At 35.4% G+C, this 26,787-nt stretch overlaps 1 protein-coding gene across 1 annotated transcript; it reads right to left on the bottom strand.

Moving 5' to 3' along the window:
• Positions 1 to 912: 912 nt before the first annotated feature.
• On the bottom strand, positions 913 to 2,320 carry LOC122054789. Its single transcript, XM_042616222.1, has 6 exons — positions 2,267 to 2,320; positions 1,968 to 2,168; positions 1,722 to 1,883; positions 1,602 to 1,655; positions 1,366 to 1,512; positions 913 to 1,278 (listed from the first exon to the last, which is right to left on the bottom strand). Exons 1-6 carry the CDS (start codon positions 2,318 to 2,320, stop codon positions 913 to 915), a joined length of 984 nt encoding a protein of 327 aa, XP_042472156.1.
• Between the last annotated feature and the right edge of the window lie 24,467 nt (positions 2,321 to 26,787).

Here is a 26,787-nt window from a genome sequence, read left to right as displayed (position 1 = left end):
ATTTGCAATTTTTGTATAGAAATTTACCAAAAACATAAGTTTTTTAAGGATAACATCGGTCAACTGAGTAATCGATTAAAATTGAACCGATCTAACTGAACTAATTGATTTTTTAATAAACCAAACTAATTAAAGTTTTGTCACTAAATCGTAAATCAAACCAAAATAAAATAAATAATTTGGTCTGTTACCATATTAATAGAACTTTTGTATTAACAATCGACTGTTATATGGATAATCGATTGCACAAGTTGATTTCTAAATTTATTGAGTTTGATTTGTGGAACAATAATCAATTAATTATAATGACTATTGGTAATTCAATTTAATTAATTTAACTGAATTCTAAATTTTATAATCAAAATTGAACTAAATAAATTGAGATTAATTTTAAAAAATAAAATTTTGAATTAACCAAACTATATTTTTAAAATAAATTGATTCATTTGATTATTTCAATTTAAATGATATTTTGCTCACCCCTAAATATGAGGATGATAATGGAGGAGGAAAACATTAATTACCTTGATGCCACCAAGCTGCCACAACCGATGCAGAATGTAAGTCCCTTATCTTCAACAGGCTCTAAGGTAGAGATGCATGTGCATCAATAGGATTTACATCCATTAGCCTAGTTCAGATTGATGCACATGCACTAGTTCATTTTTGAATATAATCCATAGATGTGAATACATAATTCCTCTATATAAATGAGAGAATCTCTACATTTGGAAAAGGATCCTGATGATGTAGAATAGCTTTGATATCACAATGGAAAGTCAGGTTTGGGCATGATAAGAATCCATTTTGGATTTGGCAAGTGGTTTATTTTGAGCTAAAATAATTTCATTAAAAACATAGATCTAAATTTAATAAATTTAGAAAATTTATTACACATAAGATTGATATCTCTTATTTGAAACCTCCACCTCCTCCATAAGCAAAAACATATTTATCATCTACATACTGATTATATGATATATTATAATAATCACCAATATCAATCCCAGGCAAAATATCCTTAGGATTCAAAACAAACCAGTTATTCGACTGATCAATAAACTGAATTTCAATGAAATAAGCAGCTTTATTAGGTCCTTCATTACTTGGATGACCACTGCCCATCGGAGGGCTTGGCACATTCGAGGGAGACTTAACTCGTCCACCCATTTGAATAATGTCGGCATAATCATTCATCTTTGGAAGTATTTCCTTGGGGAAATATCCAAGAGGTAGCTCATCATTATATGTAATCCACCAATTCCCAGTTACAGAATCCTATAAATGAAAATACACAAAATTTATCAATAAAGATTAAACTTCAACAAAAAAAATTAAAAAGCACATTTAGGGGAAAAAATTTACCCTAGCGATTAATATCGATAGATATTTCTGTTCGCCGCCATAAGTGGAAAACTGAGGAATAAAACTTCCAGGTCCATAAATATTAGTGGTGCTAACAAAACCAGCGCATTGCAAATTCAAACATCCCGTTTTAACATTAGCATCACTCTGAAAACACATAATTAAATATTTTATTGAATATATATATATATATATATATATATATAAAGCTATGAAAATAAAAAATTTATACTTACGGTCCAATAAGTAAAAAATCGAGGATAACTGGTTTCGTAAACGGATGGTGAAACCTATGAAATTGGATATTAGTAACAATATAAAATAATAGTATTATTAAATGATTTATATTAACTTACTTGCCAACCAGCTATGATCATATTAGTTGGAGATTTTGCATCACCAAAAAGATATATACTACTGGATGATGTTTGATTAGCTTGTAGATCTGGAAGCTTATAAGTCGCCATTTTTGCGTATACTCCATAAAATTGAGCAAATGGAGTTTCAATTATTGCAAACTATATACAATGCAAATATTATTTATCTTTAAACTCTATAAATAATGAATTAAAATTGTAATAATAATAATAATAATAACTCACGTGATTTTGTTCCACAATTCGATCATCAGCTACAGCTTGTTTTGTGAATTGGGTTCTCAAGAGTTTAGACTCAATTAAATCTTGTTTCTGAGTACGATGGACGAGCACAGTGCCAGAAGGACAAGAATCATTAAATCCATAAAAAGAAGCTGGCTTAGATTTTGCAAGCTTCATTCCTTTTGGAAGAGTACTTGGTTTTAACTGCAAAGATTATTAGGCCAGTTAAAAGGCTAAATGAACTATAACCATGCAATAAAAAGCATCATATCAATTTGACTTATGTTCTTAATGCTAAATACCTGGAGAGTGTGATTTTTCAACAAAGGATGGTCAAATGCTGGTTGCTTATACATATCAACACAGTCAAATAGATCTCCAGTTATCGTCTAACAAAAAATAAATAATTTCAAATAAAATATTATTTATAATTTCTCAAAAATTTTAATGACAACCTGAATGGTTTTAAGCGAATGCTTAGCTTTCTTGTTCCATGATCTTGCTTGTGCTCCACCAATTGAAATAAACACTAGAAATAAAATACGAAGTAACATGATGTAAAATGATATGAAAGTTTAGTATTGCAATATGTAGTAAATTTTGGCCCATTCTCACTTATAAATACACAAAAAAAAAGTCTATAGTTAGTAAAATATAAGAATCATTAAATAAAAAAATGAATGAAAGGAAACTTATTTGCATTCTTTAAATTTGTAATTTATTATTATTGTAATCCTAAAATTTATAAATTGTATGATATAATAATTGTTACATAAAAGGGAAATTATTTTCATTCTTTTAAATGTTTAATTTATCATTAATGTAATCATATAATTTATATAAAATTAATGTTAAAATTAATTTATGCTTATTTATATTAATCTTAAAATAAATTTATTTTAAAAAAACCAAATATAAATATTTAATATATTCATAAAATTTAATAGTAAAATTAGTGTTGATAAACCAATAAATTCCCTTCCATTTATTTTTATTTAAAAGTAAACAAAATAATATAGATTACACACTTAAAATAGACAAATAATTTCCTTTTTATTTATTATTTTATTTAATGATTCTTATATCTTACTAACTATACACTTTTCTTTGTATCTTTATAAACCAGAGAAAGAACCTAGATTTACAACATTTTAAAAATTAAACTTTCATATCACATATATTACTTAGCATTTTATTCGTTATGTTTATTTTGATTATTAGAACAAGAAATTATGTCAAACATATTCACATAAAACCATTAAAGTTCTTATTAATGTTTTTTAAAATTGTTATTAATTTTTTATTAAAAAAACATTATGAATATTTTAAATATATTCATAAAATTTAATAGTAAAATTAGTGTTGATAAAACAATAAATTCCCTTCCATTTATTTTTATTTAAAAGTAAAGAAAATAATATAAATTACACACTTAAAATATACAAATAATTTCCTTTTTATTTATTATTTTATTTAATAATTCTTATATCTTACTAACTATACATTTTTCTTTGTATCTTTATAAACCAGAGAAAGAACCTAGATTTACAACATTTTAAAAATTAAACTTTTATATCACATCATATTACTTAGCATTTTATTCGTTATGTTTATTTTGATTATTAGAACAAGAAATTAAGTCAAACATATTCACATAGAATCATTAAAGTTCTTATTAATGTTTTTTAAAATTGTTATTAATTTTTGTTTAAAAAAACATTATGAATATTTTAAATATATTCATAAAATTTAATAGTAAAATTAGTGTTGATAAAACAATAAATTCCCTTCCATTTATTTTTATTAAAAAGTAAACAAAATAATATAAATTACACACTTAAAATATACAAATAATTTCCTTTTTATTTATTATTTTATTTAATAATTCTTATATCTTACTAACTATACATTTTTCTTAATTTGTATCTTCATAAACCAGAGAAAGAACCTAGATTTACAACGTTTTAAAAATTAAACTTTCATATCACATCATATTACTTAACATTTTATTCGTTATGTTTATTTTCATTATTAGAACAAGAAATTAAGTCAAACATATTCACATAAAGCCATTAATGTTCTTATTAATATTTTTTAAAATTGTTATTAATTTTTGTTTTTAAAAAACATTATGAATATTTTAAAATTGTAAATTATATTTTTATTAAAATTATTTATTTTTATTTCTGCCAGTTAATAGTTGGAGACCTGTGTTGGAAAATCACACTATTCATACCTTAATAATTTCATTCCTTTTGGAAAGGCTACTAAGGAACTATACAATGGAACAAAAAGCATCATATCCTTGGGCAATAAGAAGCGGTTGTGCATTGACTATGGAGATATATACGGTGGAAGACTCCTTGGGCTTCTAACTTATTAGATGTTTCATGGGGCGGAATCCTTGGAGAGTAGGAATCAATGATGTGACCAGGCGGTGGAAGACCAAATGTCAGATCTATATACATGGAAATGATATTACAATAAAAATATTAAAAGATAACAACATAAAAATAATGATTTAAAAAAAATTATTGTAAATTTAGTAAAAGATAACGATTTTTGATAAAATCATTATCTTTGATGTAACAATTTTTTGACAAAACCGTTGTATTTGATGCAACCCCAAAAGACAATCTTAATAATAGTAGGGACAATGGTGCAATGAACCGTTGTTAATGATAATATTTTTACAACGCTTGGAACAATGGTAAATAATTGACTGGGAGATCATCGCGACATTTCTATGGAGTTCCAAGTACCAAGGTAGGAGACGACCGATCCTTCATGAACTCATCACCTTTTTTTCTTTCTTCTCAGCTAATTAAGATTTCTCCCCTTTTCTTCGACTGCTTGATCGCAGTCAAGGTTGTGGACAGCGAGAAGAATTTGCTGGATATATTGGGAATGATAAGTTGATATATTTCCATGTTCTTTTCCCTTGGATTCATTGATCGATATATGGGATTCTGATTGGAAAATTGGAGATTTTCTCTCTTCCATTGTTCTAGTAGGAACCAAACGTGAACATGATTATTATTGATTACTAGATGCCTAAAATGACAAGATACAAGATGCTCAAGAGAATCAAGGTGAGAACAAACCTTTTCTTGTGATTCCAAATGATGAACCCTAAAAAAAACTTAATACTATGACAAGAATCCTCCGAGTTGAGGGAAATCCCAATGATCATAATGTCATCTAAAAATGTTCCTAATCAAATCAACATGTATCTAAAAAAATTAATAGTTTCAATAAAAATGATCATCTTTTACCTGATTCGGTGATGTTCTTGTAGATGTTTAGAAGAAGAAGTAGAAGATTTCTTATTAAAGCCTGTGAGACCATCTGATGTATCTCGTTTGTCCAACTGGATCAGATAGCTGCTGGAGAATACAGAGGAGGATGAAAGCTGAGTCTCTTGTCCACACAATTTTCTTCAGCTTTGCTCTTGTCTAGAAATGAATTCATTTCATGAGCAAGGAACTGTGATCATGGAGATCCTCATCATCTTCAATGGATCTCACCTTGTGCTTTTAGATTTATATTCTAATTTGAGAATGCTTCTTTACTTGTGAAAGTATATGTTAATTTTTGGATTTTTCGGTAGGATTTCATTTTATTGTTTGTTTATTTTACTAAAAGTGTTAATTTGATTTAATTTCTAGATTTTGCACCTAACTCCCTTGTGATGATATGTGTAATTAAAGTGAAGCACAAGTTGTATTGCTATGGCTCTCATTATCTGCATTCGTATTTAATTTTTTTTTTTTTATGTTCCATAGATTTTTGTCTCGTTTCTTGTTTTCACTATCTTTCTGACTGCATTTAGATTACCATTTAGGTATTATTGTGAAGCAAGATCTTAGAATGTTACCATCTTATCACTTCCAATATCTTCTCCTTTTCATCCTTCTCTTTGTTTTTGTTGTAGGAATTTTTTGATTTCCTGGATCAATATAATTCTATGAATCACTCATCAAAACCTAGGAATGGACTTCTAAGAGATTGAGTTGAAGCGGAAGGATTGTAATCGTTATGAAGTTGTTTCAATTCAAGGTTCATTATCATTTGAAAAGAGCTTCTATGTTGGACTACATGCATGCCAGCTATTGGCACAAAGCAACGATGGAATTATTTTGGTTGGGTGGTTGGACCTCAACATTGTCAATATCTCTATGCTGGTTCTTAGATGGTTATCAAAGGATTGCCATACAACATCAACAATACCAATTTTGTAATCATTCATCTTCTACTAAATAGTGACTTGCTCAATTATTTTTGTATTTCTAACTAAGTTATTGTGATTCCAAGGTCATGTTTTAAGAGAATTGTCACATGAGGAAGTGACATCTAATACATATACAATGGTGGATGTCCTCCTTCATCAAATTTAGATCGAGTTGCAATGTGGACTTCCTGCTCCCCTCTTTTAGCAACATATAGATACAATCATCTCATCTTTTTTTTTATATGTGGAGTGAATGACTATTTGTTTGGATGTATGAGATGCAAAATCTATTATCAAAAGAAATTACAAATTTTTCCTTTTTTATTTGGACACTTGAGCTACTTCCATTGGATATTATAGTTCTTGCTCTTATTGACTTGGATGATGCCCCTTATGTCCTGCACATTATGGTATGCTTTGTCGAACACTTTATTGATATTTTTCATTGGAGTATGCTTCTAATACATACTAATGTAGAAAATTCATAATAAGCTAGTTAAGTATGAGAGTGTGGCATCTTTAGTTTATCTCACATTAAAGACATGCTACTCCTTGGAGTAACATGCTTCTTTATGCATTTATTTTTGACCTTGCTCGCTATTTTGTTATATTTGCATTTAATCCATGTTAGGCCTCAACAAGGCTAATTTCAATCAACATTCATGTTCTTGTTAAAACATAATGTGAAACATGATATTTAACTTTTATGTGGAAGATAGAAAAGGTGAGTATTAAGTTATCGTGAGATTAACAAACAAATTGCTCCATCTGATCTTGTTTGTATTCATAACAACATTTTTGACACAAAGTTTAAAATTGATCTTTAATTGAATCAAATTAATATCAAAGCATTAGAAATAGATTGTAGCGGTAGTCAATGTTGATCATTTGTCATATGAAAGAGAAAATAAAACAAACAACTTGTACTAAAACTAAAAAATGTCTTTGCTAAACATGCTTTATATGATTCCCCCCTTAAATGTGGCACCAAAATATTCTATTGAGAAATTATACATTTTCAAGATGAAAGGAAATAATCATTGCACAAAGTGATTATCCTAAAAGTAAACTTCAAAATAAATAAAGCATACTTTGAGGTGACATGAAAAAACATCCAACCAAATACTAAAATATCATAGATTCGTCAATTAATTCAGCTAATAAATTATCAAGTATATACTCATAATTCTCATAAATTATTATATTGTAGGAATTAAAATCTATTAGCATGTCTTTTTGTTATATTAAACATTATCAATTGTATATTCTTGACTTTTTTTTAATGCTCGATGAATTTTTAATCATAGATAATGTAACACCCACTAAGCTTTTAAGATAAGCATATGAATGTAGGATTTTTGCCTTAGAAAAATAATAAGAAGTGGGTTAAAGCAAAAAGAAATAAAATGAACAAAAAGAAGAGGAGGTCAAGGATTGAACCTTGAACCTCTTATAATATAATTCATAGGATTAATTAGTAGAAACCAATTGGGATAGAGAGAAGATATTGATAGCAAAGGAGGGAAACTCATGATAAGGGTGAGAGCAAAAGTTAGCCAAAAGAAAACAAGAAAAGAGCAAGAGAAAGGCAACTTGCCTTCCTTCTTTCTCTCCCTCTTTCTTTCTTCATTTTGCCGAAAATTTAAGAGGGAATTAAAGGGCTTCATTCCCCCTTATTTCATCATGAATGGTGAGAATAAATTAGAAAATAAAATAAATAAAAGAAAAATAGAAAATGGGTTAAGGGAGAAGGAAAGCAAAAATCAATTTTGCTACCTCTTCCCCCTTAACATAAAAAGGAGCAAGAAAAGAGAAGGTTATTTTTCTCTCATTTCCTCATCCTCCCTCTCCCTCACCGAGAACACCACAGTCCCCTCTCCTCCATCTTGAGCCCCAAAGCCAAGGTTTTCTCCTAAGAAAGCCTAAGATACAAGGAGGACTTAGCAAGAGGAACAAGGGAAAAGAACTAGAAGAAGAGGCTACTTCTTCCATCACCATACCTTAGATCCACAAGCGAAAAGGATGTAAGCTTCCCCTCACCTGTGGTACAAGGCTTTGTATGTGATTTTCGGATTTTATGAGGATTAGAAAACCTAGAAAAGAATTTAAGAAAATTCGGCCAAAGAAGAGTTTTCAAATCTAGGAAGGTTTAAACAAGTCCTCATTTCATGATATTTTTATATGCTATGTAGGAAGGTTTTTCCTTCATGTTTTTATACCTATATGATGCTTGATCAGAGGAGTACCTAACCCTAGAATTTCGGCCAAAAATATTTTCAAAAGGTTGGAGAAATCATTGTTTAACCAAACTAGTACAAGATTTCCCCCATGAACTACTAAGGGCCTTTTATTGGTTTTCTTGCTTGAAAGTTACTTGGAACCAAAAGAAATCCACTCATATGTTTCGGCCAAGAAAAGGGCTTAGGATTAGGAAGACCTTTAAATTTAAGTAACCATGTTTGTATGATAGAATATAGAGTTCTCTTAAAGAATTGCATGTTGAATATTGCTAGAAATTCATGAACTCTTATTTTAGATTTTCGGCCATGATAAGATGGATAGCTTAGAAAAGCTTAAACAAAATTTTAACATGCTCAAGACCTCTGTAATATTATGATATGGAAGTTGTTTGATGCTCTTATACTTAATTAGAGTATAGAAAATTTAGTTACATGATATATGACATGTAAGATCACAAGGGTCCTAGCTTGTTTATGAACCAACTTTGTATATGATGTTCTTAGAAATTTTTACCATGAAACTTACTTAGGTTTTCCATGCTTTAGGCCACTTAAAACCTAGTTTAGGGATTGGTAGGTTTCGGCCATGAGGAAAAATAAAAGAAAAATGGAAGGAAACCTAGGAAGCCTAAGACACAATTCACATGTATGTTTATTATGCTTGTCTTTATATATGCTATGAAACTTGTAAGACTTCTTATGCTTTTAGGCTATTTGAAGCAAGTTTATACACTGATGAGTCTCGGTCAAGTAGGGTTTAAAAGACCTAGAAGCCTTAGAATTGAAACCAATGGTGTTAAAAATGCTTCTTATGGAAATATGATAATATGTTGATTGTGTCACATGCTTGTATAATTTTTCCATGACCTAAATGGACCATTGTATGTTTCGGCCATGAAGGGATAGATGTCCTAGAAACCCTAGAACAAAAATTAAATATGCTTATGTCACTCTACATGAAATATGATAAGTAGAAAACCAAAGTTCTCATCCTATATGTTATTTAGTGACCTAAATGAGGCTAGGGTAAGTTTCGGCCATACCTATTGTATGATGTCTTATTATGAATTTATACATGATGTTAGTTCAAGTTCACATGCTTGTATACTTGTTTTTAGCCCTAAGGAATACTTGTTAAAAGTTTGGCCATGACATATGTTAAGGGCTTGAAGAACTTAGTAACTAGCTCAAATGTGCTTACTATGTTACTTGGAAAAAAATGCTATAAATATGGTTTAAGGTTTCCATGCTTTCATGACATTTGAGACCTTGTTTCACACCTGATAGGGTTTCGGCCACATGAGTTTAGGGACTTGGAGAACTTAGAAACCAAGTTAATCATGCTTATAATGCTTCCTATGAAATTAATGTGATGATAATTTAGGTTCCACATGCTTGGAGGTTATTTTTACCTAAATTGAGATCTAAGGGGGTTCGGCCATGATAAGAACCCAAGGGATTAGGAAGCTTAGAACCCAAGTTAACTATGTTATCATGTTCCTTATGTTAGTATAATCACATGATACACCCTTATGCTTAAACATGTATGCTTGTGATTTATACTTTCCATGATATGATATGTGCTTAGAAATATGCATGCTTTGATGATATGTGATGTGCTTAGAATATGCATGCTTTCATGATATGCTATGTGGATAGAAATATGCATGCTTTTATGATATGCTATGTGGTGAAAATATGCATGCTTTTATGATATGCTATGTGGTGAAAATATGCATGCTTTTATGACATGATGTATGCCTAAGTGATGCATACCTTTATGATATGATGTATGCCTAAGTGATGCATACTTTTATGACATGATGTATGCCTAAGTGATGCATACTTTTATGATATGATGTATGCCTAAGTGATGCATGCTTTTATGATATGATGTATGCCTAAGTGATGCATACTTTTATGACATGATGTATGCCTAAGTGATGCATACTTTTATGATATGATGTATGCCTAAGTGATGCATACTTTTATGATATGATGTGTGCCTAAGTGATGCATGCTCTTATGATGTGTGATATGTATAAGTATGACATGTACTTTACTTTATATGGCTTGTACCAAGGGTGGGCTCCATAAGCGCCCCGGGGTCGATGGAATAAGACTCGGGCCTCGTTAGGGATGGGCTCCTAAGTGCCCCTAGGTCGATGGAGTAAGACTCGGGCCTAGTATGTTTGCCTTGTAGGGTTCAAGATTTGCTACCTTGGACCTACATAGGTTGCGCGCAATATGTAAGTGGTACATAGCCGGGATCCCCTTTAAGTTGAGATTATGTTCAAGTATATATGTAAGAAGAAATGGTTTTAAAGATCATGAGACATACACATGTTTTTCGGATACATGTTTTCAAAATCATATTGCATATACCTTATGATCATGTTGTGATAATGCTTTGATTTATGATATGCCATGATTAGATATGATTATGTTATGTTTCATGCTATGCTGTAAGAGATGATATGCCATGATTAGATATGATTATGTTATGTTTCATGTTATGCTTTAAGAGCTTGATATGCCATGCCATCTTATGATGATACTATGATATGCCATGATTAGATATGATTATGTTATGTTGCATGATATGCTTAAAGAGTATGATATGTTATGCCATGACTAGTTGAGATCATGTTATGTTGAGATATTCTTTGATCATGTGATGATTTTTGGTTTTAGTGAGTAGGAAAAGAACTTACTGAGCCATGAGTGCTCATAGCTTACTTTCCTTGTACCACAGATAAAGGAAAAAGCTGGATGTGCTAAAGGAGCAGTAGGAGAGGCAAGGAGATGTGTGTGGCTGTGGCTAGACAACCAAATAAGAACCTGCTTTAAGAACTTTTAAGAATTACGCTTTGGTTTCATAAATTGTAGTACTAAATGGGTGACTTGATGTTATGTTCTATTTATCTTGTTATCATGTTATGGAAACCATATTAGTGTAGTTCGGATATGAAAACAAAAGAAAAGTTTTATTAATCTAAGAAAAATTATTTTAAGTCTTCCGCTGTAATATGTACATAGAGTATCGTAGCCCCGTCCCTTAGGGTTAGCAGGGAGGGCGGGCGTTACAGGTTGGTATCAGAGCCAAAGTTTTTGCCAGCTCACTACACACACATCAAGCCTCCGCCATGCCGCTCCAAGTAAGAATGTTTATGTTTAATTTTATATGCTCATGCTTATTTTCTTGTGTTATACTATTTGCTTGATTTATTCTTTGAATTTCTTATATGCTTATGCTTAGTTTCATTTTATTTGACTTATGCTTTATTTTTCTTTCTTGTTATACTGCCTATGTTTTATTTTCTTTGCTATATTGCTCATGCTTTATTTCTTTATGTTATATTGCTTGTCACTCTATTCTTTATTTTTCCTTATGTTGCTTATGCTTTAGTTTCATGTTTTGCTTACTTATGTTTGATGCTTTATTCCATGCTTTTAGTTATAATTTAGATTAGGATTTCATATTGGTAGGTTAGGAATAATACCAGAACAAATAGATAGAAACAAAACAGTACGTTAGATTGGCTAAAAACGATAACCACTTACACTAGTCTATTTGTCCTTATTTAGATAAACATGGTTAGGACACGCAATACCCGAACCGAGGGAACAGTGACTCCACCAGACCTTACGCAGGTAGTCGCAAATCTCCAGCATCAGAATGCACTACCGGTTATACCTACAGCCGCGCCAGTGCCCCCGGCAGCCCCTACTCCGATGGTCCGACAAGAGGCCTATCTGATTCAGTGGCAAAGGCTTAAGCCGGAAGCATTCTCGGGAAACTGTGAACCATGGGATGCACAAGCCTGGCTCAAGACCGTGGAAAGCATAATGGAACTATTGGATTGGCCTGAACACGAGAAGGTCAAATGCGCGTCGTTCTGTCTTACCGGAGATGCCCGGATGTAGTGGGACCGAGTGAAGGCGAAAAGACAAATAAACCAAATGCAGTGGACAGATTTTGAGACAGAGTTCTTAGAGGAATTTTTCCATATGCAAGTGACCAACAAGCACTATGACGAGTTCACTGAGTTCCGGCAAGGTGATCTGTCAGTTAACGAAGCCGTCAAGAGGTTCAACCGCCTGATGTTAAAGATGCTCCGACCCGAGATAGCTCTGAACGTAGCCGGCGGAGTTAATAGACCGTAGACTGCAGAAGAGCTAGTCAGCAGTGCCCTGATTACCGAGCACTATCAGAAAGCCATGAACAAAGGCAAGAACCAAGCACTGACCGGAGGACAAAAATCGCACAATACCAGAACCGACTGGAAAGGAAACTCAGGTGGAAAGAGGAAACAGTGGAACAACACAAAAGGTGGTCCGACCAATAAGCAGACCAAGTACCCTCAGTGTGCCACATGTGGGAAGATGCATTCTGGAATATGTCTTTTGAGCACCAGAAAGTGTTACAACTGCGGAAGGGAAGGTCATTTGGTAAGAAATTGCCCTACTCAGTCTCAGACACTACCTCTGCAGAACAACCAGAGTACGAGTACCCCTGCTCAGCTTCACCAAATGCAAGCTGTCATAGAAGGGACTTCAATCAGCCAAGGAAGATTGGAGGCCCCTCCCACTATGACGAATGCCAGAGTCTACTCTCTTACCAAGGAAGACGTGGCGAATGCCTCTACTGTCGTCACAGGTCAACTACTTATTTACAATCAGTATGCTGTAGTACTATTTGATACCGGGGCAACACACTCGTTCGTCTCAACACCTTTTATGAAGAAGCTAGACATACCACTCCGAACTCTAGAGGACACCTTCTTAACAACCTTACCATCCGGGGAGATTATGCCATCGGACCATATGCTGCAAGCAGTACTTATTCGGATCGCAAACAGAGAACTCTACTGCAATCTGATAGTACTTGATATGCAGGATTATGACATAATTTTGGGCATGGATTTCCTTAGCAAGTACGACGCTTCAATCGAGTGTCGTAAAAGAAAAGTGATTTTCCGACCCGAAAACGAACCAGAGTTTGAATTTTACGGGGAATCAAAAGGAACGGAGAAGTTATTGTCATCTATTAAAGCACAAAGGATGTTAGATAAAGGATGTATGGGGTTTCTAGCGCACGTGGTTGATACCAATCAAGTCAAAGACCCGAAGTTAGAAGATGTCAGAGTAGTATGCAACTATCCAAAAGTATTTCCTGATGAACTACCAGGGTTGGCCCCTGACATTGTAAGATGTGTATCAGACCTTTCAAAATATTATGGCTCTTATAGTTATTAAAGGAGCTTCAGGAACAGTTATCCGAATTACTTGACAAGGGACTTATTCGCCCTAGTCACTCTCCATGGGGAGCTCCAGTGCTGTTCGTAAAGAAGAAGGATGGGTCTATGCGAATGTGTATAGACTACCGAGCACTGAATAATGTGACGATCAAGAATCGGTACCCACTCCCACGAATCGATGACCTGTTCGATCAACTGAAGGGTGCGACCATTTTCTCAAAGATAGACCTACGATCCAGTTATCATCAAGTGAAGGTGAAACCAGATGATATACCAAAAACAGCATTTCGAACCCGATATGGACACTATGAGTTCATAGTTATGCCTTTCGGAGTAACCAACGCTCCTGCAGTATTTATGGACCTGATGAATCGGGTATTTACGGCATATCTTGATAAATTTGTAATCGTCTTTATTGACGATATACTTATCTACTCAAGAACCCCAGAAGAACATGCTGAACACCTGAATACTGTACTACAGATCCTGCAAGAGAAACAACTATATGCAAAATTCTCCAAATGTGAGTTTTGGCTTGACCGGGTAATATTCCTAGGACATGTCATCTCCAAAGATGGAGCTATGGTGGATCCAAGTAAAATCGAAGCTGTAAATAACTGGAATCGACCAAGGAATGCCAGCGAAGTCAGGAGTTTTCTCGGACTAGCAGGCTATTACAGGAAATTCGTAGAGAATTTCTCCAAAATTGCAACCCCTATGACCGCCCTCACCAAGAAAAATACAAAGTATGAATGGACAGAAGCTTGCGAGAAGATTTTCGCGGAATTAAAAAGGAGACTAACCAGTGCTCCGATTCTTACTCTCCCGGAAACCAACAGAGGCTTCGATATGTACAACGATGCTTCCATCACAGGACTTGGAGCTGTACTCATGCAAGATGGCAAAGTCATTGCCTACGCTTCTAGACAACTTAAAGAGCATGAGAAGAATTATCCCATTCAAGACTTAGAACTAGCAGCCGTGGTCTTCGCTCTCAAAATATGGAGACATTATTTATATGGAGCTCAGTGTAAGATTTATACCGACCATCAGAGTCTGAAATATTTCTTCACACAAAAAGACCTGAATATGAGGCAACGCCGATGGCTCGAACTAGTTAAAGATTACGACTGCGAGATTCTTTATCACCCAGGAAAGGCGAACAAAGTGGCCGATGCACTCAGCCGGAAGTTCAGTGTCACCTGATGTAGCTATTATAAAGTTCGAGGACGAACTTTTTATGAGGTACGGGGTACTGTAACACCCACTAAGATTTTAAGATAAGCATATGAATGTAGGATTTTTGCCTTAGAAAAATAATAAGAAGTGGGTTAAAGCAAAAAGAAATAAAATGAAACAAAAAGAAGAGGAGGTCAAGGATTGAACCTTGAACCTCTTATATTATAATTCATAGGATTAATTAGTAGAAACCAATTGGGATAGAGAGAAGATATTGATAGCAAAGGAGGGAAACTCATGATAAGGGTGAGAGCAAAAGTTACCCAAAAGAAAATAAGAAAAGAGCAAGAGAAAGGTAACTTGCCTTCCTTCTTTCTCTCCCTCTTTCTTTCTTCATTTTGCCGAAAATTTAAGAGGGAATTAAAGGGATTCATTCCCCCTTATTTCATCATGAATGGTGAGAATAAATTAGAAAATAAAATAAATAAAAGAAAAATAGAAAATGGGTTAAGGGAGAAGGAAAGCAAAAATCAATTTTGCTACCTCTTCCCCCTTAACATAAAAGGGAGCAAGAAAAGAGAAGGTTATTTTTGTCTCATTTCCTCATCCTCCCTCTCCCTTACCGAACACCACTTCCCTCTCCTCCATCTTCGGCCCCAAGCCAAGGTTTTCTCCTAAGAAAGCCTAAGATACAAGGAGGACTTAGCAAGAGGAACAAGGGAAAGGAACTAGAAGAAGAGGCTACTTCTTCCATCACCATACCTTAGATCCACAAGCGAAGAGGATGTAAGCTTCCCCTCACCTGTGGTACAAGGCTTTGTATGTGATTTTCAGATTTTATGAGTATTAGAAAACCTAGAAAAGAATTTAAGAAATTTCGGCCAAAGAAGAGTTTTCAAATCTAGGAAGGTTTAAACAAGTCCTCATTTCATGATATTTTTCTATGCTATGTAGGAAGGTTTTTCCTTCATGTTTTTATACCTAAATGATGCTTGATCAGAGTAGTACCTAACCCTAGAATTTCGGCCAAAAATATTTTCAAAAGGTTGGAGAAATCATTGTTTAACCAAACTAGTACAAGATTTCCCCCATGAACTACTAAGGGCCTTTTATTGGTTTTCTTGCTTGAAAGTTACTTGGAACCAAAAGAAATCCACTCATATGTTTCGACCAAGAAAAGGGCTTAGGATTAGGAAGACCTTTAAATTTAAGTAACCATGTTTGTATGATAGAATATAGAGTTCTCTTAAAGAATTGCATGTTGAATATTGCTAGAAATTCATGAACTCTTATTTTAGATTTTCGGCCATGATAAGATGGATAGCTTAGAAAAGCTTAAACAAAATTTTAACATGCTCAAGACCTCTGTAATATTATGATATGGAAGTTGTTTGATTCTCTTATGCTTAATTAGAGTATAGAAAATTTAGTTACATGATATATGACATGTAAGACCACAAGGGTCCTAGCTTGTTTATGAACCAACTTTGTATATGATGTTCTTAGAAATTTTTACCATGAAACTTACTAAGGTTTTCCATGCTTTAGGCCACTTAAAACCTAGTTTAGGGATTGGTAGGTTTCGGCCATGAGGAAAAATAAAAGAAAAATGGAAGGAAACCTAGGAAGCCTAAGACACAATTCACATGTATGTTTATTATGCTTGTATTTATATATGCTATGAAACTTGTAAGACTTCTTATGCTTTTAGGCTATTTGAAGCAAGTTTATACACTGATGAGTCTCGGTCAAGTAGGGTTTAAAAGACCTAGAAGCCTTAGAATTGAAACCAATGGTGTTAAAAATGCTTCTTATGGAAATATGATAATATGTTGATTGTGTCACATGCTTGTATAATTTTTCCATGACCTAAATGGACCATTGTATGTTTCGTCCATGAAGGGATAGATGCCCTAGAAACCCTAGAACAAAAATTAAATATGCTTATGTCACTCTACATGAAATATGATAAGTAGAAAACCAAAGTTCTCATGCTATATGTTATTTAGTGACCTAAATGAGGCTAGGGTAAGTTTCGGCCATACCTATTGTATGATGTCTTATTATGAATTTATACATGATGTTAGTTCAAGTTCACATGCTTGTATACTTGTTTTTAGCCCTAAGGAATACTTGTTAAAAGTTTGGCCATGACATATGTTAAGGGCTTGAAGAACTTAGTAACTAGCTCAAATGTGCTTACTATGTTACTTGGAAAAAAATGCTATAAATATGGTTTAAGGTTTTCATGCTTTCATGACATTTGAGACCTTGTTTCAAACCTGATAGGGTTTCGGCCACATGAGTTTAGGGACTTGGAGTGTAACGACCACCCTTCTTACTACTACTACTACTCTCTAAGAGTGACCGTTACTTAACTACGAACTCTACTTAACCGGTACACTACTTAACTACGAGAAATCCCTACCGAAAAATTTCGGCAGAATCTCCCCTGTACCGGTGACCAAATCATCAATACAAACAAACTATACTCAGCCACAGGCGGCTGGAACATATATCTTCACAACCACGCAGTATAATATCACAAATAAAAGAAGAAAACTACCCTAACAATAGCAAACATCAATATCACTCCATCAATAGGACCCAACTACAAATGCGGAATAAACTTAATTACAATATTGACTCATAATAGCATTAAAAGAAAACTAAAGAACTCTAAACAGAAAAGTCTTAACAATTCCTTAGCAAACTCTTGATCTCCCCATAGTCCAGCCATCACACACCTTCATCACCACCACCTTGTCGCCTTCCTTGCTAAATCTTTTCCTTTCCTTTATCTTTAGTAGGAGGAAGTGCAGTCTATAAGCATAAAGCTTAGTGAGCGCTATCTACTCACAAAAACTCGATATGCATGTATATAAACAAAAACATGCTAAAACTGAATGCTAACATATAAAACTACTCATGCTCATATATAGCAAAGGAATCATACTATCTGAAATACTAAACATGTATAGCTAATCATGCTCATAATCCAATGAAGAAATCATACTAACTGAAATACTAAACATGTAAAGCTACTAAACATGTAAAGCTACTAAACATGCTGAATAATCTAGTAGCAAGGAAACAATTGAAACTACTACTGCATGCTTCAAATAACAAGAAACTAAACTTTCTAATTCTAAACATATTTGAAGCTTGTTTCATTTGTTTCAAAACTTATACTTTAATACTTCAAAATAATAATCAACTTCTCTTGGGCCCGGCATTGTACCACTTTGCGCGCATTCTTAATAAGAATCGAGGTAGCTAATCCCGAAACTACTAAGATACTTCTAGGCCATGTGCCTAGGGGCAACTTGGAGCTCATCCCTTGGATCTTGTGTCCGGTACATGCCCTTTAAAAGTAAAATACTTTCTTTATAACTTCTTTATACTTGCCCTTACTTAGCATTTAAGCAAACACCTTGTGTGCGCTTTTGATATTAAACACCTTGTGTGAGCTTTTGATCTTAAACTTCTGAAATTGAGATCAAGTTAAAGTCTTGGTCTTTCTTAGCTTATAACTTCTCATATTAGTCCAATAGCAAAAGACTAAAGATAGGAATCATTACTGCTCATGTTAAACTGATACTTTAAAAAAATGGCAAGGCTGCTCATGCTACTAAATCAACAATAAGTACTAAATCTGAAATGCTACAAGGTGCTGTTCGTACTTGTAAAATGCTCAAGAAATAGATACTGAATTGCTAAAAAAAAAGAATCAACTATGCATACTTTAAGCTTAAGCTGTTCATGTTCGTTGAGCATAGGAATCCAAGACTAAAAATGCTAAACATACTAAGGATCATAATATGATTACCCTTTTAGCAGATCTAAACTCAAAGAACAGGCTGAGAAAACTAAGTAGCATGCTAAATTGAAAGGGTTGTTCATGTGTAAGAAATAGTAGAGGAACTAAATCTGCAATGTACAATATATGGCCTAAACATGTTCGGCAGTAGCAAGGAAAAGTCACAACCTGCAATGCTAAACTAATGCAACCCTTTTCATGCTTACTTGAAATAGCAATGAACAAAACTAAAATCTGCATTTGATTAAAAATGAAACAAAACGATTCTGTTTGTTAAAGCAAGGAAGTCCAAAACTAGAAACTTGAACTCAAAGGAACATCTAACTAAATGTTATTCATACTAACATAATAAGAATCTATTCATGCTTGTTAAACTAGCAAACTTCTAAAACTATCTACTCAAAATAAAGGGTTGTTTAGTGCCTATTAATATGCAAGGAAACTAAATCCGCAAGGCTAATTATAAGGCTGTTCATGCTTACTAAATGCTTGGTTGTTCATCTTCTTTGAATAAGGAAGGTTCTACACATGCATGCTGTTAATAAGAAACTATTCAACACATAATTGCAATTGGACCTCCTTAATCAAACTTAATGGAATTCGGTTTTCATAGAGCCACCAAAATCTCTATAGCAACCTACTACAGTAAAGAAAAAGAATCAAATTCTCGAAACTACTCTTAAGCCTCTATAAGTTTTAACAGGACACCTAGGTTTCCTGTTGTAATGTTACAAACAAAACTCATATAACTTATTCCAAACTATATCTTCATGGAATCACAAAAACCTTTAAACATGTTTAACCGAACTGTAAAGGAGATCCCACGGCAGAAACATGAACATCCCTTCTCACAGCATACCAAAAAGAAACTCACGGCAGTAACATGAATTTTGTACAACCCAATCCGAAAGCAAGGAAACAACTTGAAAGTCGGAACAACTCCTACTGCAGGTGAGAAGCAACTCACCGAGCGTTCTTGGACTTACAACCGAAGAAAAGGGTTGCTAGGGTTCGGCGAGACTCGAAATCACAGCACCTTCTACGCGTCCACGGGCTCTCCACGTCGGGGAGATCACGAGGATGAGAAGGATTCTCGGAAAAACCCCTCGTCGGCCGCCGGAGGAAGAACCCTAACCTTGCTGCGTTTCCGCCCGAGACCGTCGCGCGCCGTCGCGAGAGAAAGAAAGGGCAAATAGGGTTTTCGGCGAGAAAGGGAAAACTTAATCCCTTTATAACTAGGTTTTCTATTACTAACTATACCTTAAATATAATCCGTTCTTTCCTTAATTAACATAACTCGCTGGCACAGTTGGTTGGCTGCGTTTTGCTTAAGGCGCAGCTCACGGGTTCAAGTCTCGGCTGCAACCATTTTTCTTCCTAATTTATTCCCTAATCATTAACTATGCTATAAACTTAGTTCTCACCATATAAGGTTAACAAAATCGTGTAGCTCAGCTGGTTGAGCCGGTTTTGCTTGGGTCAGTCCGACCCGAGGTCGTGGGTTCGAACCTCGCCTTCAACGATTTTTGTCAAACTTTCTTTCTTTTTGTAACTCTACTAAACGACCTCCAAAAATTACATAAAAATACTCTAAAAATCTCTAGAATATTTTAAAAGTATTTCCAAATATTTTTATGGACTTTTAGAACTTGAAATAGGGAAAATTGGGTCGTTACAATTCCCCATACCTTATAAAAAGTTCGTCCTCGAACTTAGAATAGCTCTGGATATTTCTGTCTCATACTGCTCTCCCGCTCTCAAGTGACTTCCTCGTGCTTCTGGTTCTGCCAGACGACCTTCACTAGTGGTACTTCTTTGCTTCTTAGTCTCTTGACTGCTCTATCCACTATCTGTGTAGGTCTACTCTCATAACTAAGATCCTCTTGGATCTGCACTGACTGAGGCTCAATCACTTGGCTAGGGTCGTGGAGGCACTTCTTTAACATGGTGACATGAAACACATGGTGTATTACTGACATGTCTTGTGGTAAATCCAGCTTGTAAGCTACTTCCCCAATCCTTTCTGTGATCAGGTAAGGTCCCACATAACGAGGACTTAATTTGCCCTTCTTGCCAAATCTCATCACTCCCTTCTTAGGAGCGACCTTAAGAAAGACTGAATCCCCTACTTGGAATTCAAGTGGCCTACGGCGTGTGTCAGCATAACTCTTCTGTCTACTATTACCCATATCGCATCATATTCATTTATGGTTCTTGGAAGACCTGTTATAAAGTCCATGAATATGTCTTCCCACTTCTATTCTAGTATTGGAAGAGAATGCAGGACTCCTCCTGGTCTCTGGTGCTCTGCTTTGACTTTCTGACATGTCAGACAGGTACTGACATATTTAGCAACATCTCTTTTGAGTCCAGACCACCAGAACCTCTGTTTCACGTCTTGATACATCTTGGTAGAACCAGGACGCATGGAATAAGGTGTACTATGAGCTTCTTCTAAAATTTTATTTCTCAGCTCTTCATCATTGGGCACAAAGGCGGCTCCCCTGATAAAGAATTCCACTGTCTGATACTCGAAACTCCAAATTTCCTTCTTCTTGTATCCCTTGCTTGATCTTTTGGATATTAGGATCTTCACTTTGCTTTCTCTGTATATCCTCAAGCAGGGTTGGCTCTAAGGTCAATGCGGAGAGTTGCCCATAAATAATTTCCATACCAAAATCTGACAACTCCTTCTGCAGTGGTAGGGCTAATAATGACAAAGACATCAGGGATGCACTGGATTTTCTGCTTAGTACATCTGCCACTTCGTTAGCTTTGCCTGGGTGGTAGAGGATCTCACAGTCGTAATCTTTGACCAACTCCAGCCACCTCATGTTTAAGTCCTTCTGAGTGAAGAAGTACTTAAGACTCTGATGATCTGTGAAGATTCTACACTGAACTCCACATAAGTAATGTCGCCAGAGTTTAAGTGCAAAAACCACAGCTGCCAGCTCAAGATCATGAGTAGGGTAGTTCTTCTCACAGTCTTTGAGTTGTCTGGAAGCATAAGCTACGACTTTTCCTTCTTGCATGAGTACAGCTCCTAAGCCCATCTTGGAAGCATCACTATAGATGTCAAAACTCTTGTCACTTTCTGGAACTGTCAGGATAAGAGCACTGGTCAGTCTCTTCTTGAGCTCCTGGAAGCTCTGCTCACATTTATCTGATCATTCAAACTTCCTGTTCTTTCTGGTGAGGGCTGTTAGTGGAGAGGCTATCCTAGAAGAGTCCTCCACGAATTTCCTGTAGTACCCAGCTAAACCAAGGAAGCTTCTGATCTCCCTGGTGTTCTTGGGTCTTCTCCCTTGGCACTCCTGTGAACTCAAAAGTTGGTTCACCTTCTGGACTAAAAATCACCTTCCTTCTGCGGCAGTCCACCAAAGCACTGTACTTGCTGAGGAAATCCTTACCAAAAATGATATCGAAATCCTGCATGCCGAGAACTATCAAATTTACATATAGTTCTCGGTATGCAATTCTGACCAGTACGGCTCGGAGTCACTGATTGGATCCCATGACTTCTCCAGAAGGTAGGGTCGTCAGGAACTTGGAGTTCGTACTCTCTGTAGGCACCTGTAAACTACTGGCAAAAGGTATCGATACAAAAGAATGGGTCGCCCAAGTGTCAAATAGTACAGTAGCTATGTGCTGGAAAATAACTACTTGACCTGTTACGACCATGGAGGCACTAGCAGCTTCTTCTTTGGTGAGGGAGAATACTCTGGCACCATCAAAGGCTGGAACTGGTGGAGCTTCTAACCTTCCTTGACTGATATAGGGTCCCTCCAATGCTGCTTTCATGTTGTGCAACTGTGCAGGCTGGCCTCCATATTACAATGGCTGTGGCTTAGGTGCTTTGAATTTATTAGGGCATTCCTTAGCCATGTGTCCTTCCTGACCAAAGGAGTAACATCCAGTCTTACCCAAAAGACAGGCTCCTTGATGTGTTCTCCCACATTCAGGACATAGAGGAAACTTGGTCTGCTTGTTTGCTGGTCCTCCCTTTTGGTTACCTCCTGAGTTCCACTGCTTTCTCTTGTGACCCTTGCCCTTCCAGTTCTGATTACTTGAGTGGGGTTTCTGGCTCCCTATTGTCTTGGCTTCGATCTTGACTGGTTTCAGCTTCAGCCACTGTATTAGGTATGCTTCTGGTCTCTGAGATGCTGTGACGACTCCCAGGGCAGCTGGTGGAACTTCAGCTACCACTGGAATCTCCATAGTGACAACTAGGGGAGGGGGAGGAACTGGCTGCTGATTCGCCATCAGATTGACGATCACTTGCTGCTGCTCTGCCACCTGTCTCTGAAGTTGAGCAACAACTTTAGAGAGATTCGGTTCAGCTACTCTGGGCTCTTCATTCTCCTGTGCTCGGTCCACAGTACGAGCGGTACGGGGACGTCCTCTTCTTGACATCTAGTTAAACAAATAAGAAGATTTGATATTTTCTCTATCTTTTCTAATCATACACATATGTATATGAACAAAGAAAACTGCAAAAACTTTTATCTTACTTTAGCACTTATAAGCAATCACTCTATACTGCAAATAATAATAAAAGAAAGCAATAAAGAAAGAACTTAAATACTTTCTTACTTGAAGACGGCAAGGTAGATGCTGATGTGTGTGTGATGCTGGAGAATGGGAACTGCTCTGATACCAACTGTAACGACCACCCTTCTTACTACTACTACTACTCTCTAAGAGTGACCGTTACTTAACTACGAACTCTACTTAACCGGTACACTACTTAACTACGAGAAATCCCTACTGAAAAATTTCGGCAAAATCTCCCCTGTACCGGTGACCAAATCATCAATACAAACAAACTATACTCAGCCACAGGCGGCTGGAACATATATCTTCACAACCACGTAATATAATATCACAAATAAAAGAAGAAAACTACCCTAACAATAGCAAACATCAATATCACTCCATCAATAGGACCCAACTACAAATGCGGAATAAACTTAATTACAATATTGACTCATAATAGCATTAAAAGAAAACTAAAGAACTCTAAACAGAAAAGTCTTAACAATTCCTTTGCAAACTCTTGATCTCCCCATAGTCCAGCCATCACACACCTTCATCACCACCACCTTGTCGCCTTCCTTGCTAAATCTTTTCCTTTCCTTTATCTGCAGTAGGAGGAAGTGCAGTCTATAAGCATAAAGCTTAGTGAGCGCTATCTACTCACAAAAACTCGATATGCATGTATATAAACAAAAATATGCTAAAACTGAATGCTAACATATAAAACTACTCATGCTCATATATAGCAAAGGAATCATACTATCTGAAATACTAAACATGTATAGCTAATCATGCTCATAATCCAATGAAGAAATCATACTAACTGAAATACTAAACATGTAAAGCTACTAAACATGTAAAGCTACTAAACATGCTGAATAATCTAGTAGCAAGGAAACAATTGAAACTACTACTGCATGCTTCAAATAACAAGAAACTAAACTTTCTAATTCTAAACATATTTGAAGCTTGTTTCATTTGTTTCAAAACTTATACTTTAATACTTCAAAATAATAATCAACTTCTCTTGGGCCCGGCATTGTACCACTTTGCGCGCATTCTTAATAAGAATCGAGGTAGCTAATCCCGAAACTACTAAGATACTTCTAGGCCATGTGCCTAGGGGCAACTTGGAGCCCATCCCTTGGATCTTGTGTCCGGTACATGCCCTTTAAAAGTAAAATACTTTCTTTATAACTTCTTTATACTTGCCCTTACTTAGCATTTAAGCAAACACCTTGTGTGCGCTTTTGATATTAAACACCTTGTGTGCGCTTTTGATCTTAAACTTCTGAAATTGAGATCAAGTTAAAGTCTTGGTCTTTCTTAGCTTATAACTTCTCATATTAGTCCAATAGCAAAAGACTAAAGATAGGAATCATTACTGCTCATGTTAAACGGATACTTTAAAAATGGTAAGGCTGCTCATGCTACTAAATCAACAATAAGTACTAAATCTGAAATGCTACAAGGTGTTGTTCGTACTTATAAAATGCTCAAGAAATAGATACTGAATTGCTAAAAAAAGAATCAACTATGCATACTTTAAGCTTAAGCTGTTCATGTTCGTTGAGCATAGGAATCCAAGACTAAAAATGCTAAACATACTAAGGATCATAATATGATTACCCTTTTAGCAGATCTAAACTCAAAGAACAGGCTGAGAAAACTAAGTAGCATGCTAAATTGAAAGGGTTGTTCATGTGTAAGAAATAGTAGAGGAACAAAATCTGCAATGTACAATATATGGCCTAAACATGTTCGGCAGTAGCAAGGAAAAGTCACAACCTGCAATGCTAAACTAATGCAACCCTTTTCATGCTTACTGGAAATAGCAATGAACAAAACTAAAATCTGCATTTACTTAAAAATGAAACAAAACGATTCTGTTTGTTAAAGCAAGGAAGTCCAAAACTAGAAACTTGAACTCAAAGGAACATCTAACTAAATGTTATTCATACCAACATAATAAGAATCGATTCATGCTTGTTAAACTAGCAAACTTCTAAAACTATCTACTCAAAATAAAGGGTTGTTTAGTGCCTATTAATATGCAAGGAAACTAAATCCGCAAGGCTAATTATAAGGCTGTTCATGCTTACTAAATGCTTGGTTGTTCATCTTCTTTGAATAAGGAAGGTTCTACACATGCATGCTGTTAATAAGAAACTATTCAACACATAATTGCAATTGGACCTCCTTAATCAAACTTAATGGAATTCGGTTTTCATAGAGCCACCAAAATCTCTATAGCAACCTACTACAGTAAAGAAAAAGAATCAAATTCTCGAAACTACTCTTAAGCCTCTACAAGTTTTAACAGGACACCTAGGTTTCCTGTTGTAATGTTACAAACAAAACTCATATAACTTATTCCAAACTATATCTTCATGGAATCACAAAAACCTTTAAACATGTTTAACCGAACTGTAAAGGAGATCCCACGGCAGAAACATGAACATCCCTTCTCACAGCATACCAAAAAGAAACTCACGGCAGTAACATGAATTTTGTACAACCCAATCCGAAAGCAAGGAAACAACTTGAAAGTCGGAACAACTCCTACTGCAGGTGAGAAGCAACTCACCGAGCGTTCTTGGACTTACAACCGAAGAAAAGGGTTGCTAGGGTTCGGCGAGACTCGAAATCACAGCACCTTCTACGCGTCCACGGGCTCTCCACGTCGGGGAGATCACGAGGATGAGAAGGATTCTCGGAAAAACCCCTCGTCGGCCGCCGGAGGAAGAACCCTAACCTTGCTGCGTTTCCGCCCGAGACCGTCGCGCGCCGTCGCGAGAGAAAGAAAGGGCAAATAGGGTTTTCGGCGAGAAAGGGAAAACTTAATCCCTTTATAACTAGGTTTTCTATTACTAACTATACCTTAAATATAATCCGTTCTTTCCTTAATTAACATAACTCGCTGGCACAGTTGGTTGGCTGCGTTTTGCTTAAGGCGCAGCTCACGGGTTCAAGTCTCGGCTGCAACCATTTTTCTTCCTAATTTATTCCCTAATCATTAACTATGCTATAAACTTAGTTCTCACCATATAAGGTTAACAAAATCGTGTAGCTCAGCTGGTTGAGCCGGTTTTGCTTGGGTCAGTCCGACCCGAGGTCGTGGGTTCGAACCTCGCCTTCAACGATTTTTGTCAAACTTTCTTTCTTTTTGTAACTCTACTAAACGACCTCCAAAAATTACATAAAAATACTCTAAAAATCTCTAGAATATTTTAAAAGTATTTCCAAATATTTTTATGGACTTTTAGAACTTGAAATAGGGAAAATTGGGTCGTTACATGGAGAACTTAGAAACCAAGTTAATCATGCTTATAATGCTTCCTATGAAATTGATGTGATGATAATTTAGGTTCCACATGCTTGGAGGTTATTTTTACCTAAATTGAGATCTAAGGGGGTTCGGCCATGATAAGAACCCAAGGGATTAGGAAGCTTAGTGTTAGGATCCTTTGTACGGCTAGAGAGGGGGGTGTGAATAGCCGACCCCAATTCGTTCGATTCTTTCTACAATGTCGAGTTAGCGCAGCGGAAATAAAAC

This window comes from Zingiber officinale, chromosome 3B (assembly GCF_018446385.1).
Source record: "Zingiber officinale cultivar Zhangliang chromosome 3B, Zo_v1.1, whole genome shotgun sequence".
NCBI classification, from domain to species: domain Eukaryota; kingdom Viridiplantae; phylum Streptophyta; class Magnoliopsida; order Zingiberales; family Zingiberaceae; genus Zingiber; species Zingiber officinale.
This window is presented reverse-complemented; position numbering and strand designations above follow the sequence as displayed.

Bases quoted from the DNA above. Each gene is read 5' to 3' on its own strand.
- LOC122054789 (XM_042616222.1), bottom strand. From the start codon at position 2,320: ATGTATAAGCAACCAGCATTTGACCATCCTTTGTTGAAAAATCACACT. The intron at 2,169-2,266 runs GTATTTAGCATT...TAATCTTTGCAG, and splicing joins TGAAAAATCACACTCTCCAG to TTAAAACCAAGTACTCTTCC. The intron at 1,513-1,601 runs GTAAGTATAAAT...ATGTGTTTTCAG, and splicing joins GATTTTTTACTTATTGGACC to AGTGATGCTAATGTTAAAAC.